Genomic DNA, 13,600 nt, shown 5'->3' on the forward strand with positions numbered 1-13,600 from the left:
TATGCTCAATTAATATTTGACAAAGGAGGCATGAACATACAATGGAGTCAAGACAGTCTCTTCAACTAATGGTGTTGGGAAAATTGGACAGATACATACAAAAAAAATGAAAATAGACCATCAACTTACACCATACACAAAAATAAACTCAAAATGGATAAAGAACTTAAACATAAGACGGGAAACCATAAAAATACTAGAGGAATTCACAGGCAGCAAAATCTCAGACATATGCCAAAGCAATTTCTTCACCGATACCGCTCCTAGGGCAATGGAAACTAAAGCAAAAATTAACAAATGGGACTACATCAAAATAAAAAGCTTTTGCACAGCAAAAGAAACCATCAACAAAACAACAAGAAAGCCCACTGTATGGGAGAACATATTTGCCAATGTTATCACTGATAAAAATTTAATCTCCAACATCTACAGGGAACTTATACAACTTAATAAAAGATAAATGATCCAATAAAAAAAAATGGGCAACAGACCTAAATAGAATCTTTTCAAAAGAAGACAGAAGGAAGGCCAAGAGACATATGAAAACATGCTGAAAGTCACTAATTATCCGAGAGATGCAAATCAAAATGACAATGCGGTACCATCTCACATGTGTCAGAATAGCAATCATCAACAAATCAACAAATGACAAGAGCTGGTGAGGATGTGGAGAAAAAGGAACCCTCGTGCACTGCTGGTGGGAATGCAGACTGGTGCAGCCACTGTGGAGAACAGGAGTTTCCTCTAAATCTAAAAATGGAACTGCCATTTGACCCAGTGATCCCACTTCTAGGAATATATCCCAAGAAACTAGAAACACGAATCAGAAAGGATATATGCACCCCTATGTTCATAGCAGCACAATTCATCATAGCTAAGATTTGGAAACAGCCAAAGTGCCCATCAGCAGATGAGTGGATTAGAAAACTATGGTACATCTACACAATGAAATACTATGCTGCTATAAAAAAGAAGGAACTTTTACCATTTGCAACAGCATGGATGGACCTGGAGATCATTATGCTAAGTGAAATAAGCCAGGCAACGAAAAAAAAAATACCACATGATCTCACTCATTTATGGAAAATAAAGAATATTATAACCTGATGAACAAAAAGATAGATACAGGGGCAGTAAAGCACCGAACAGACTGTCAAATTACAGCGGGAAGGCTGGGGAGTGTTGGGGAGTGGGGGAAAGAGATCAACCAAAGGACTTGTATGCATGTATATAAGCACACCAATGGACACAAGACACTGGGGTGGGGGGGGGATGGGGACATGCGATATGGGGTAGGGGAGGCTGGGGGAAGGTTAATGGGGGGAAAAAAGGAGGTATATGTACTACTATATGTAATACTTTAAACAATAAAAAAATAAAATTAAAAAAATAAATAGAAAATAAAAAGAGAAGATGTGGCAAAACACACACAAAAGATAGACCACATGTTAGGGCATAAAACAAGTCTATACAAATTCAGGAAGATGGATATACAAATTCAAGAGTATTGATGTAATACCAAGCATCCTCTAGGATCACAATGGCATGAAGTTGGAAATCAACTACAACAAAAAATTCAAAAACACTCAATACATGGAGGCTAAATAGCATTTTATTGAACAATGAATGGGTTACCAATGAGATCAAACAAGAAATTAAAAACTTTCTGGAAACACATGAAAATGAATACACAACCACCTAAAACCTATGGGACATGGCGAAAGCAGTCCTGAGAGGGAAGTTCACAGCACTATGGCCCTACCTAAAAAAAAAACCACAACAACAAGAAAAAGACCTAATAAACTATTTAACCCTACAACTAAATGAATTAGAAAGAGAATAGCAAGAGAAGCCCGGAGGAAGTAGGAGGAAGGAAATAATAAAGACCAGAGTGGAAATAAATGACATAGAGACTGAAAAACAGTACAAAAGATAAAAAATCCAAGAGCTGGTTCTTTGAAAAGATAAATAAGATCGATGAACACCTAGCCGAACTCATCAAGAAACAAAGAGAGAGGACCCAAATAAATAAAATCAGAAATGAAAAAGGCGACATAACAATAGACACCACAGAAATACAAAGGATTGTAAGCAAATACTATGAAAAACTATATGCCCACAAATTGGACAATGTGGATGAAATGGACAAATTCCTAGAAACATACAATCTTCTAAAACTCAATCAGGAAGAATCAGAAAACCTGAATAAGGCAATAACAACTGGTGAAATTGAAGCAGTGATTCAAAAACTTCCAGCAAAAAAGTCCTGGACTGGATGGATTTATAGGTGAATTTTACCAAACATTCAAAGAAGAACTAACACTTACCCTCCTCCAAACTATTCCAAATAATCCAAGAAGAATTCTAAGCTCTTTCTATGAAGTCAGCATTATCCTAATTCCAAAACCAGATAAAGACAATACAAAGAAGAAAATTACAGGCCAATATCCCTGATGAACACAGATGCTAAAATCCTCAACAAAATATTAGCAAATTGGATCCAGCAATATCTTAAAAAGACCATACACCATGATGAAGTGGGATTTACTCCAGGAATGCAAGGCTGGTACAATATTCGCATATCAATAAATATGATATATCACATAAACAAATTGAGAGAAAAATACACATGATCCTATCAATAGATGCAGAAAAAGCATTGGACAAAATCCAGCACTTTTTTTTTTTAAATAAAAACTCTCAGAAAAATAGGAATAGAGGGATCATGCCTCAACATACTAAAGGCCATATATGACAAACATACAGCCAACATTATACTCAATGGGCAAAAACTAATAGCATTTCCCTTAAGAACAGGAACAAGACAAGGGTTGCTCTTTAACCACTCTTATTCCACATAGTACTGGAAGTTCTAGCCACAGTAATCAGTCAAGAAGAAGAAATAAAATGCATCCAAATTGGAAAGGAGGAAGTAAAACTGTCATAATTCATAGATGACATGATATTGTACATAGAAAACACCAAAGACTCCACTAGTAAACTACCAGACTTAATAAATGAATTCAGCAAGGTAGCAGGATACAAAATCAACAGCCAGAAATTGATGGCATTTTTATACACCAATAATGAACTCTCAGAAAGAGAAACTAAAAAAGCAATCCCATTTACCATTGCAACAAAAAGATAAGATACCTAGGAATAAACCTAACCAAGGAGGCAAAATACCTATACTTGGAAAACTATAGGACATTGAAAAAAAAATAGAGGAAGATACAAAAAAAAAAATGGAAGTGTATATCATATTCATGGATTGGAAGAATTAAATCATTAAAATATCTATACTACCCAAAGCAATCTATAGATTCAAAGCAATCCCTATTAAAATACCAATGGCATACTCCACAGAGCTAGAACAAACACTCCAAAAATTTATATAGAACCATACAAGATGCTGAAAAGCTGCAGCAATCTTGAGAATGAAGAACGAAGTATGAGGGATCACAATACCAGATATCAAACTATACTATAAAGCCATTATAACCCAAACAGCCTGGTACTGGCACAAGAACAGGGGTATAGACCAATGGATCAGAACAGAGACCCCAGAAATTGACCCACACCATTAAGGTCAATTAATATTTGACAAAGGAGGCAAGAACATACAATGGAATCAAGGCAGTCTCTTCAACAAATGGTACTGGGAAAATTGGACAGACACATGTAAAAAGATGAAACTAGACTACCAACTTACACCATAAACAAGAATAAACTCAAGATGGATAAAAGACTTAAATGTATGGCAGGAAACCATAAAAATCTTAGAGGAGAACATAGGCAGTAAAATCTCAGACATCTCCCACAGCAATATGTTTTTGGATACATCTCCTAGGCCCTAGGGCAAAGGAAACTAAGGAGAAAATAAACAAATGGGACTACATAAAAATAAAAAGCTTATGCATAGCAAAAGAAACCATCATCAAAATGAAAAGGGAACCCACTGTGTGGGAGAACATATTTGCCAATGATACATCTGATAAGTGGTTAATATCCAAAATAAATAAAGTACTCATACAACTCAACAAAAGGAAGATAAGCAACCTAATTAAAAAATGGGCAGAAGACCTGAATAGACATTTCTCCAAAGAGGACATACAAATGGCCAAGAAAAAAATGCTCTAAGTCACTAACCATTAGATAAATGCAAATTAAAAACACATTGAGATATCATCTCACACCTGTCAGAATGGTTATCATAAAAAAATTAACAAACAACAAGTACTGGTGAGGATGTGGAGAAAATGGAACACTAGTTCACTGCTGGTAGAAATGCAGACTGGTGCAGTCACTATGGAAAACAGTATGCAGTTTCCTCAAAATATTAAAAATGGAACTTCCATTTGACCCAGTGATCCCATTTACACCATGTAATACTATGCAGCCATAAAAAAGAGGGATCTGTTACCCTTTGGGACAGCATGGAAAGCATGGATGGACCTGAAAAATATTATGCTACATGAAATAAGCCAATTTGAGAAAGACAAATATCACATGATCTTACTTATTTGTGGAATGTAATGAACAAAATGAATTGACCAACAAAGTAAGACCCGTAGCATGGACCAGACTGACGTACCTCAATGTGGGATTGGGGGGACGAGGAGAGATAAACTAAAGAACTTGTATACTTATATGCATAGCCCATGGACACTGTCTATAGGGTAGTGAAGACCAGGGGGCATGGGTAGGGGCTGGGAGGATGGAGGCAAAGAGGGGTGGTGGTGGTGGGGGGAATGGGAGATATCTGTAATACTATCAACAATAAAAATTATATTTTAAAAAATAGTAATGAGAGGAAAACATCATTGACCAGTGTCTCCTGCACATCCCCTTTTGGGGATTGAGCCCACAACCTGGGCATGTGCCTTGACCGGGAATCGAATCGAGATCTCCAGTTCCTGGGTCAACGCTCAACCACTGAGCTATACCAACTGGACCTTTTGTCACTTTTTAAAAGAGAATAATCTATGTTTTAATTCTAATCTGTAGAAAACTTGTTTGATCCATGTTATAAGTACCCTTGAAATATATTTGCTGATAAAAACAACCAACATTCTGCTTTTACTTTTATTAGCATTTATTTTGTGCTGAATTTACTCCCAGGCCATAAGTTTTGTTTCTTCAGTTTCACTGGGATATCTTTTTCTCCTATGAAACCTCCTCTGTTTAGAAACAATCTGCTCATTTTTAGTAAGGATCATCTCAATGTGGCATGAACTCTGTAAGTTCTATACTGCATCTTGGGAGTTTTGTTCACCTGGATGTGCTCAGTGACCAGAGAATGTACATCTAAAGCTTAAGTTCAGCAGTGCTCTGCATTTTTAAGCACGTGCAGCCAAGATTCAGCACTCTTTGGGGGCCACCAGCCCTGTGTCCATCCCCACTGTTTTGCCTGGGCACATCTACCAACTCCACCATTGTTAGGACAGAATGGCACGTATTGCTTCTGTAAAGAGACATCCTTCAGATACCTGGTGGCTTTCAAATATGCATACCTTGGTGGCCTGGGCAGTTTCTCGAGTGTTCTTAAAGTGAACACAAAGAGTTGAACCTCTTGATTTGCATGCTTTTGTGGGGTTTTCTGGGTCAAGTGAATAGTGAGCCATTTTCAGAGGTCACCTTTCTTGCTTTAAAAAAATTTATAGTTTAAGCCACACATTGTATTACATTAGGACCTAATGATTAGGTAATAAGAAAAGCATATTTGTTTTCATACTTATTAAAAATTGATAAGTTAATTATCTTAGATCTACATAATTGAATTCTTGACTACACTTAATAATCCATCTTACAGGATGCATTCCATTATATTTTTACAATATTCCTCAAAATACATAATAACGTTTATTCATTTGAATGGAAAAATAAAGTCAGAATTTTTCTGACAGAAAGTAAGTTTGTTTTACCTAATTGGTTTGACAATAGAACTTTGACAATTAGGCTATATGGTGGACTTTTTCCATAAAAAGTCTGCAGTTCTAGGATTTGGAGAAAAATATATTTAAGAGTGTGATGAGATAAAAGCATTTTATTTACAAAACTGTACTGAATTTAAAACATTCTAAATTTTCCCTATTCCCTTTCAATATATAGGGTTAATTGTAAGAATAACAGATAGAAGTAATAGTCATAAAATATGTTTTTGTATACTTTTCAGAAATTGAGAAATAAATTACTTTAATGAATATGCAAACAACTAGAAGCCTGGTGCACGAATTTGTGCATGGGTGGGGTCCCTCAGGGTGGCCTGCAGAGATCAGGCCCCAGCTCACGCCCCCAGCCTTGCAGCTCCAGCTCATACCCACAGTCTGGCAGCCCCGCCCTGCCTGGCACCCTATCTTGGCCTGGCGCGGCCCCCTCCCCTGTTCCACCATCCCACCTGTAGGGCGATTGATTAGAGCTGGGTTCCCCGCCTGGCTCCCTCAGCGCCTGGGAGCCGGGTAGCAGCCCTGTCCCCTGCCACTGCTGCTAGTTGCCATCTGTGGGGTGATTGGCAGGGCAATCGGGCCCCCGCTTGCACCCCCCTTGGCCTGGTGCTGCCCGCTCACCTGCTCCACCATCCCACTGTGGTCCCGCTCTTGTTGAAACCCATTCGGGCCAGCAATGCCGCCCGCTACCAGCACCGTGTCGCTGACGCCTGCCATGTTCCACGCTGCCCCTGGTGGTCAGTGCATGTCATAGAGAGCGGTTGAACTCCCAGTGTCCTGGTCAAACAAACGCCTGAGGAGACAATTTGCATAGTAGGCTTTTATTATATAGGATTCTTTCAGAAGTCAGGTGGTTTCCAATAGTTTGCTTTCAATAAAATAGATATAATAGAATTTGTCAAGGAATCATAAAAAATAATTTTGGGTAATAAACAACTGAAATTCATATAGCATAAAATTCACCATTTTAAAGTGTACAATTCAATGGTTTTTAGTATATTCACAGAGTTGTGCAACCACCATGAAAATAAATTTTAGAATATTTTTATCCTCTCGAAAAGAAATCCTGCACATTCTCAGTCAGCATCCTTGGCCACCCTTACACTTCTTTTCCCCACATTCTACTGGCAACCACAAATCTGCTTTCTATTCCTATGGATTTGCCTATTCTGGATGGAATCTTAAAACATATGATCCTTTGCAAGTGTCTTCTTTATTTAACATAACATTTTCAAGGTTCATCCATGTTAGAACATGTATCAGTATTTCATTTGTTTTTATTGCCAAATATCCTATTGTATGAATATAGTGTAGTCCCTCTTTATTTGTGGTTATACATTTCAAGACCCCCAGTGGATGCCTAAACTTCAGATAGTACTGAACCCTATGTATAGATGTTTTTCCTATACATACAAATCTATAATACAGTTTAATTTGTAAATTAGGCGCAGTAAGAGATTAACAACGATAGCTAATAATAAAATAGAACAAGTATAATAATATGCTATAATAAAAGTTATGTGAATGTGGTCTCTCTCACAGAATATCTTATTGTACAGTACTTCCCTTTTCACATTATAGAAACACTTTATGCCTTCTCTTTGGCATATCATAGCACTACTACTCTTGTGCCTGGGTAGGGAGTGTACAAGCATGGATACACTGGACAAAGGAATAAATCATGTCCTGGGTGGTATGAGATTTTATCATCCTACTCAGAATGGTGCACAATTTAAAACTTATGAATTATTTATCTCTGAAATTTTTCATTTCAAATTTTCAGACACCAGTTGACCTAGGGTAACACAAACCTCAAAAAGCAAAACCATGGACAAAGAAGGACTACTGTACAATATTTAATCCATTTATCAGTTGATGGACATTTGAATCATTTCCATATTTTGGCTATTATGAATAATGCTGCTATGAACATTCTTGTACAAGTTTTTGTGTAGACCTAAGTTTTCCTTTCACTTGGATATATATAACTAGAAGTTGAATTACTGGATCATATGGTAATTGTTTAAACATTTGAGGAAATGCCATACTGTCTTTTAGGAGGCTGCACCATTTTACATTCTCACTAGCAGTGTATGAGGGGTTCTAACTTCTCCATAATTTTGCCAACATTTGTTATTAGCTGCCTTTTTTATCATGGCCATCCTAGAACTTCTGAAATGTTACATCATTGTGGTTTTGATTTGCATTTCCTTGATGGCTAATGATGTTGAGCATCTTTTCATGTACTCAATAAAAGATCCTCAAGTATAAAAATATCCTATATAATAAAAGCCTAATATGCAAATCGACTGAATGGCAGAACGACCGGTCACTATGACGTGCACTGACCACCAGGGGGCAGATGCTCAATGCAGGAGCTGTCCCCAGCCTGCAGATCCCAGGCCAGCCAAGGCGGATGCCAGTGGGGGGCCCCCCCGGCCACCCCGCCAGTCGCCAGTCGCTCCGTAGAAGGAGGCAACCTGCGGAGGTGGCGGGGTGATCGGGGGAGGGGGGTGGGGCTGGCCAGTGAGCAGGGCTGGCAAGCAGGGCCGGCGAGTGGGCAGTGCCAGGCTGGCCAAGGGGGGTGCCAATGGCCCTCCCATCACCCCGCCAGTTGCCCTACAGATCAGCCCTGATCACCAGCCAGGCCTAGGGATCCTACCCATGCACAAATTTCGTGTATTGGGCCTCTAGTTTACAATAAATGTTAATATTTATAAGCCACTAAAACTCAGACTCTTTAAAATATTTATACTTAAATTCTCCAAAATTCTTTACTATATAAACAAAGGAATATGATAATCAATTTTGCTAGCAAGCTACTTCTTTCTGTTCTTGATCCCCACCAAAATGCCCTTTCTTGTGGATGGGAGAGTGGGGTTGAGCAGTATTAATTCCTTAGAGCAGGCAGGAGTTTTCAACTTGAGCTTCCAATAATTTTATGCTTTCTGAAATTGCATGCTAGGCCTTTCTCTTAGATACTAATTACTCTCACCTTGCTACTATCATCTGTCTGTTGTATGTATTCTCCCAAGGGTTTTCCCATCCCAGGATTTAGAGCAAGGTATAGATTCCAGTCTTTCCATTATACGCTAATGGAATAGAGTTAAACAAATTTGAACCTCTTTTTCTTTCTATTCATTCATTCAACAAATACAGTGTGCCTCCTAAGATTCCAGGTACTATTCTAGGGGCTAGAAATATAATAATGAACAGTCATACAACATCCTTTCTCTCTTGATGTTTCTCTTCTAGTTGAGGAAAATTATGAAATAAATAAGAAACAAGCAAGGTTATTTTGGGCAGAAGTACTGTGAGGGAGATAAAACAGGGTGATATGACAGTGTTATGAACAAATGGAGTACTGCAGAGGTGGAAGGGTAAGACTCTTTAATAAGCTAACATTGTAGCTGAAGTCTGAGTGTTGAGAAGGGTAGCCAGGAGGTGAACACAGCTGGTGCAAAGGCTGTCAGCAGGAAGGAGGTTGGGTGTTTCTTGGGAATTTCCAAGCTAGGGCTTGGAGAGTACTGAGTAGAAGAGGTGAAGTTGGAGATGTATTTTATCCCAAGTGCAATGGTAAGCCATTGATGAATTTTACAGCAGAGGTGTAACTGATGTGGTTGATATTTTAAAACAAAATCCTCTGGCTACTGTGATAAAAATGGATCGTGTAAGTTTGGAAGGTCGAGCTCAAAAAGGAGTAGGGAAAGGAATTAGCTACTGTGGCAGTAGAGGCCATAGATTATGATGACTTGGGTTGGGGTAGAGATGATATAAGTGAGAAAATTCAAGATATACTTTGGAGGTGGTGCTGATAGGGCTTGTTAATGATTTGGATATGAGTTGTGAGGAAAAAGACAAAATCAAGAACAACTAAGAAATTAGTTTTGAACAATTGTGGGAGGCAACTGATCAATGATTCACTTTCACATCAATGTTCCTCTCTCTTTCGGTCTCACTCTAAAATAAATAAAAGCATGTCCTTGGGTGAGAATTAAAAAACATTTATAAAGATACTGTCTGGGGATATTTGAAACATTAAACAGTTAAGTGACAAAGTGGAGTAGCATTAGATATATGAATCTGGAGTTCAGGGATGAGGTCAGTGGTAGAGATAAGAATATGAAGTGTAAACCTTGAAGGGAAGAAAAAAGACATCTACTAAGAAGGGCTCCTGGTGGCTAACTGGGCTCAAATTTAAAAAACAACAACAGAGCCTAGCAGCCACTTCTGCACAGGGCCCACTCATGCAAATTGCACTTCACAGAGAAGTCTGCACTGAACTGCCTACCTGCACTGTGTTTCTGCTATCTGAGTCACCATTATAGAGGAGTTCCTAGAACCCTATTTCAACCAATAGGACTGAAGCTTTCCCCATTCAATGGGAGCTTCACAGTTCTGACCAACCGGAGTGGATCTATTCCGATAAATCAAGACAGTGAGTTTTGGACCAATCAAACTGTAAGGATTTGGAGTCCTCATTTGCCTAAGAACAGACCAATCAGAGACTGGCTAATATGGGCAGGGATTTCTGCCCATATTAGCCAGTTCCCCTATGGCTCTGAGCTTTTCCACTGAAAATGGAAGACTGTCTCTCCCTGGCTGAGCTAAAACACAAAAGATGTCTTTCTAGAACAGAGCAAAGCAGGCTCATGCAGAGCAGACCACTGAGGAGCAGAACAGAGATGTCTATCTGGGGCAACCTTACAGCTGTGCTGTTTTCATCCATGTTGTTTAACAATTGAGTTGTTCTGCAGTGTGCTGTTTTCACAGCCATGTCCTATCACAATTAAGCTGTTTATCCCCTGCATAAAATTTCCTTCTTCACCAAACGTCAAATTAGGGATTCCTGTTGGTGTTGAATTGGTGCCAAGGACAATTGGTTGATAGGAGTCAGGACCATATATGGCCCCCCAAGTATGTCTGTGTCCTAATCCCTAAACCTTAAAGGACCTATTGTGCACGAAGGTACTTGAAATATGTAAGCCTGACAATAACCACCCAAGATAGGTGTTATTATCCTCCACTTAATAGATGGGAAACCTGAGGCTTAGAGAAGTGGGATGCTTTGTTTTTATAAATAAAATAAATTTTATTTAAAAAATAAAATGCTTTTATTTCCCAAAGTGGAAAATACCTCAATTAGCCATTCAAGGCCTTAGAGAATTTCTGCAAAGACTGGAGGTGGTAAAGAGTTGCACTGTGCTTGGAGAGAGGTTCTGTGTGAGACAGGTCAGTAAGCCAGGACAAGAGGAATAGGGAAACTGAGACAGATAGTTAAACAGCAGTTTGCAGCCATATAGTAAATCCTATCTTCCCTAAACCAAGGACACTTAAGAGTAAATGGTTTGTACCTCACCCCAACCAGAGGGTAAATAGCTTAAATCCCTCTACTGAGGGGAACAGATAGCAGAAATCCAAATAGCGCCATTTGCCAACCTCACCCAAGGGCAGATCAAGTTAAGAGAATAAACCTAATTTTGATACATTAGCATAAAGCTGATGAACATTCTATTGAGGTCTGCCTCTCAAAGCCCAGCCTTTAAAACCCCTCCAAAGGAAGATCCCAGCACTCCCTCTTCCTCCCAGTAGTTTGTCCTCAGTAGTTTGTCCCAGACAAGTCCCCTGAACCTGTCCCCAAGGCCCCCATTTCTCTGACTTCTTAGTGGGCCAAAGTAGACCAGCCTAGGCTCATTTCCCCAGCCCTTTGTTTCACACTCCCCAGCTTTAATAAATGTCCTTTAAAATTTACCTGGAATCTTGTTGTGAAAATTTTTCTGCACCAAGTCGAGAACCCACACACTACCAGCTGGCCTTAGGCAAACCTGGTCAGGGCCAGGTCCCCTTTCTGGTAACATAATCACAATAACTCCATTGTCTTTGGAGCAAGCTGGAAAGGCTGGATTGCTAAGGAATGGAAAGGAGTCAGAACCAGGAGCAGTGGGGCCTGGGGTCAAGTTTTTTTTTTTTTTTTTTTTTGGGGGGGGGGGGTGGGGTGGGGGGAAGGGGACTATAGCCCTAACTTGGGAGCTAAAGTAATCTTAGGCTAGTAACCACCTATATAGTTCGTTGACACTACATACGATCTCTAAACTCCCTCAAAAACATTTACATGAGAGAGTCTCTTCTTTTCTCACCCCTAGGGTTACGCTATTAGGAGCAGCGGCCTGAACCAAGGGGATAGGATAGCCTGTTCAGCCCCAGCTGTCCATCAGTTCCCTGCATTTAGAGGTCAGTCCTGGCCGCAACTCGGCCAATGGCCAGGGAAGCTATGGAGCTCCCCAGGCCAGGAGCGCAGAGAAGTGGGCAATAGGTCACTTAAAGCCAAGGGAGAGAAGGCTCCGAGAAACTACAACTCCCAGGAGCCCATGCAGTGTCACTCGGTGGCCTGGGCCCAGTGCAAGTTGAGAGAGGTCAGCCGACTCCCGCCGTACTTTACGAAAGCAGCTCCGGACAGGTAACCTGTGTGCATGCTTAATCACGTAGAAACTACTTCTTTCCCTCCAGCTGGCTTCTTTTTCCGGCCTCGCCCTGGCGCGCTTTTCCTCTCCCAACCCTCCGCCCTCTTTAGAAGAATTTTGGGGCGGGAGGGGGCAGGTCTCTGGCAAGCGCGTTCCCGGGGGTGTGGACATGCGCGTTTACGGGAGTTTAAAAAGGGAGGGGACTGAACACTGGGTGTGGATGGTGGCGGGGATCAGAGGAAACCTCAGAGAAGAGAAGGCGCATGCGTTCTGGGGAAATGTACTGCGAGGGTTTGGGAATTGCAGAGAGGCGGGGCGGGCGGGCGGAAATGGGCAAGCGGGCAGACGCACGCGCATTGGGCGCCAGCGCCCCGCCCCTTTTAAGGTTTCCTCCCCTCTTCATCCTCCTTCACCGCCCTCCGGAAGTGCACCATCCACCCTGGGCCGGACCAGCGGCCACACCCTGCGGAAGGCCCCGCCCTTTCCCGGCTCCGCCCTCAGCTCTCCGCCCCCTCCGCTGGTGGTGGCGCTGGGTTGCTGCGCTGGTCCTGGCGGTTTCGGGGCTCCAAGCCGGGAGCGCAGAGTCGTTCCCTGAGGCGGCGGCCAGGCTATGATCGCGGGTCCCCGGCGTCCCGTACGGACCAACCAGAGTCCTTGTTTCAGCGTGTGCCTCTGGCCGAGCGGTTTCCTCAACACCGTCCCACTGCGCGTTTGGCAGCGGCGCTCCCGGCGCGCCCCCTCCTCTGATGGCGGCGGAGATCCAGCCCAAGCCGCTGACCCGCAAGCCGATCCTGCTGCAGCGGGTCGAGGGGTCCCAGGAGGTGGTGAATATGGCCGTGATCGTTCCCAAGGAGGAGGGCGTCATCAGCGTCTCGGAGGACAGGTACGGACCTCTGCCCTTCGGCCGCGAGGAAGGGCGGGACAGGTCGGCGGTCCCCTAACCCGCGTTGGGGGCTGTACCTCATAGTCGGCACAAGTGTAGACATGCTCCCACAAGTTTTTATTATAATGCGCATCCTGGTGAGGCCGGTGTCCGCTGCGCGCCGCCGCTGCGTGGCTCGGGGAAGCGGATCTCGGACAGGGGCGTGATCTCTGGGCTTCCCAGGGGCCGGGTAACGCCTGCCGGCGCCTGGGTGGCCCTTGGACTAACGGTATGCGGGCCACTGGACCTTGGTCCAGCTCTGAGGACAGGAG

General features: G+C 41.9%; 1 protein-coding gene across 3 annotated transcripts in view; it reads left to right on the forward strand.

Moving 5' to 3' along the window:
- WDFY2 (WD repeat and FYVE domain containing 2) overlaps positions 1-13,600 on the forward strand; it is a 324,311-nt gene that overhangs the window by 73,371 nt on the left and 237,340 nt on the right. The window contains exon 1 of one of the 3 annotated variants that reach the window (XM_080662908.1): positions 12,708-13,289. The exons of 1 other annotated variant lie outside the window; for it this stretch is intronic. In XM_080662908.1, coding sequence (XP_080519034.1) covers positions 13,153-13,289 — 137 coding nt within the window. In that variant the 5' untranslated portion in view covers positions 12,708-13,152. Of the gene's footprint in view, positions 1-12,707; positions 13,290-13,600 lie in introns of those variants that run through there. One more of the 3 variants, XM_080662910.1, reaches the window with a different exon arrangement.

The sequence above is a fragment of the Plecotus auritus genome (genome assembly GCF_963455305.1).
Source record: "Plecotus auritus genome assembly, chromosome: 3".
In the NCBI taxonomy this organism is placed as follows: Eukaryota; Metazoa; Chordata; class Mammalia; order Chiroptera; family Vespertilionidae; genus Plecotus; species Plecotus auritus.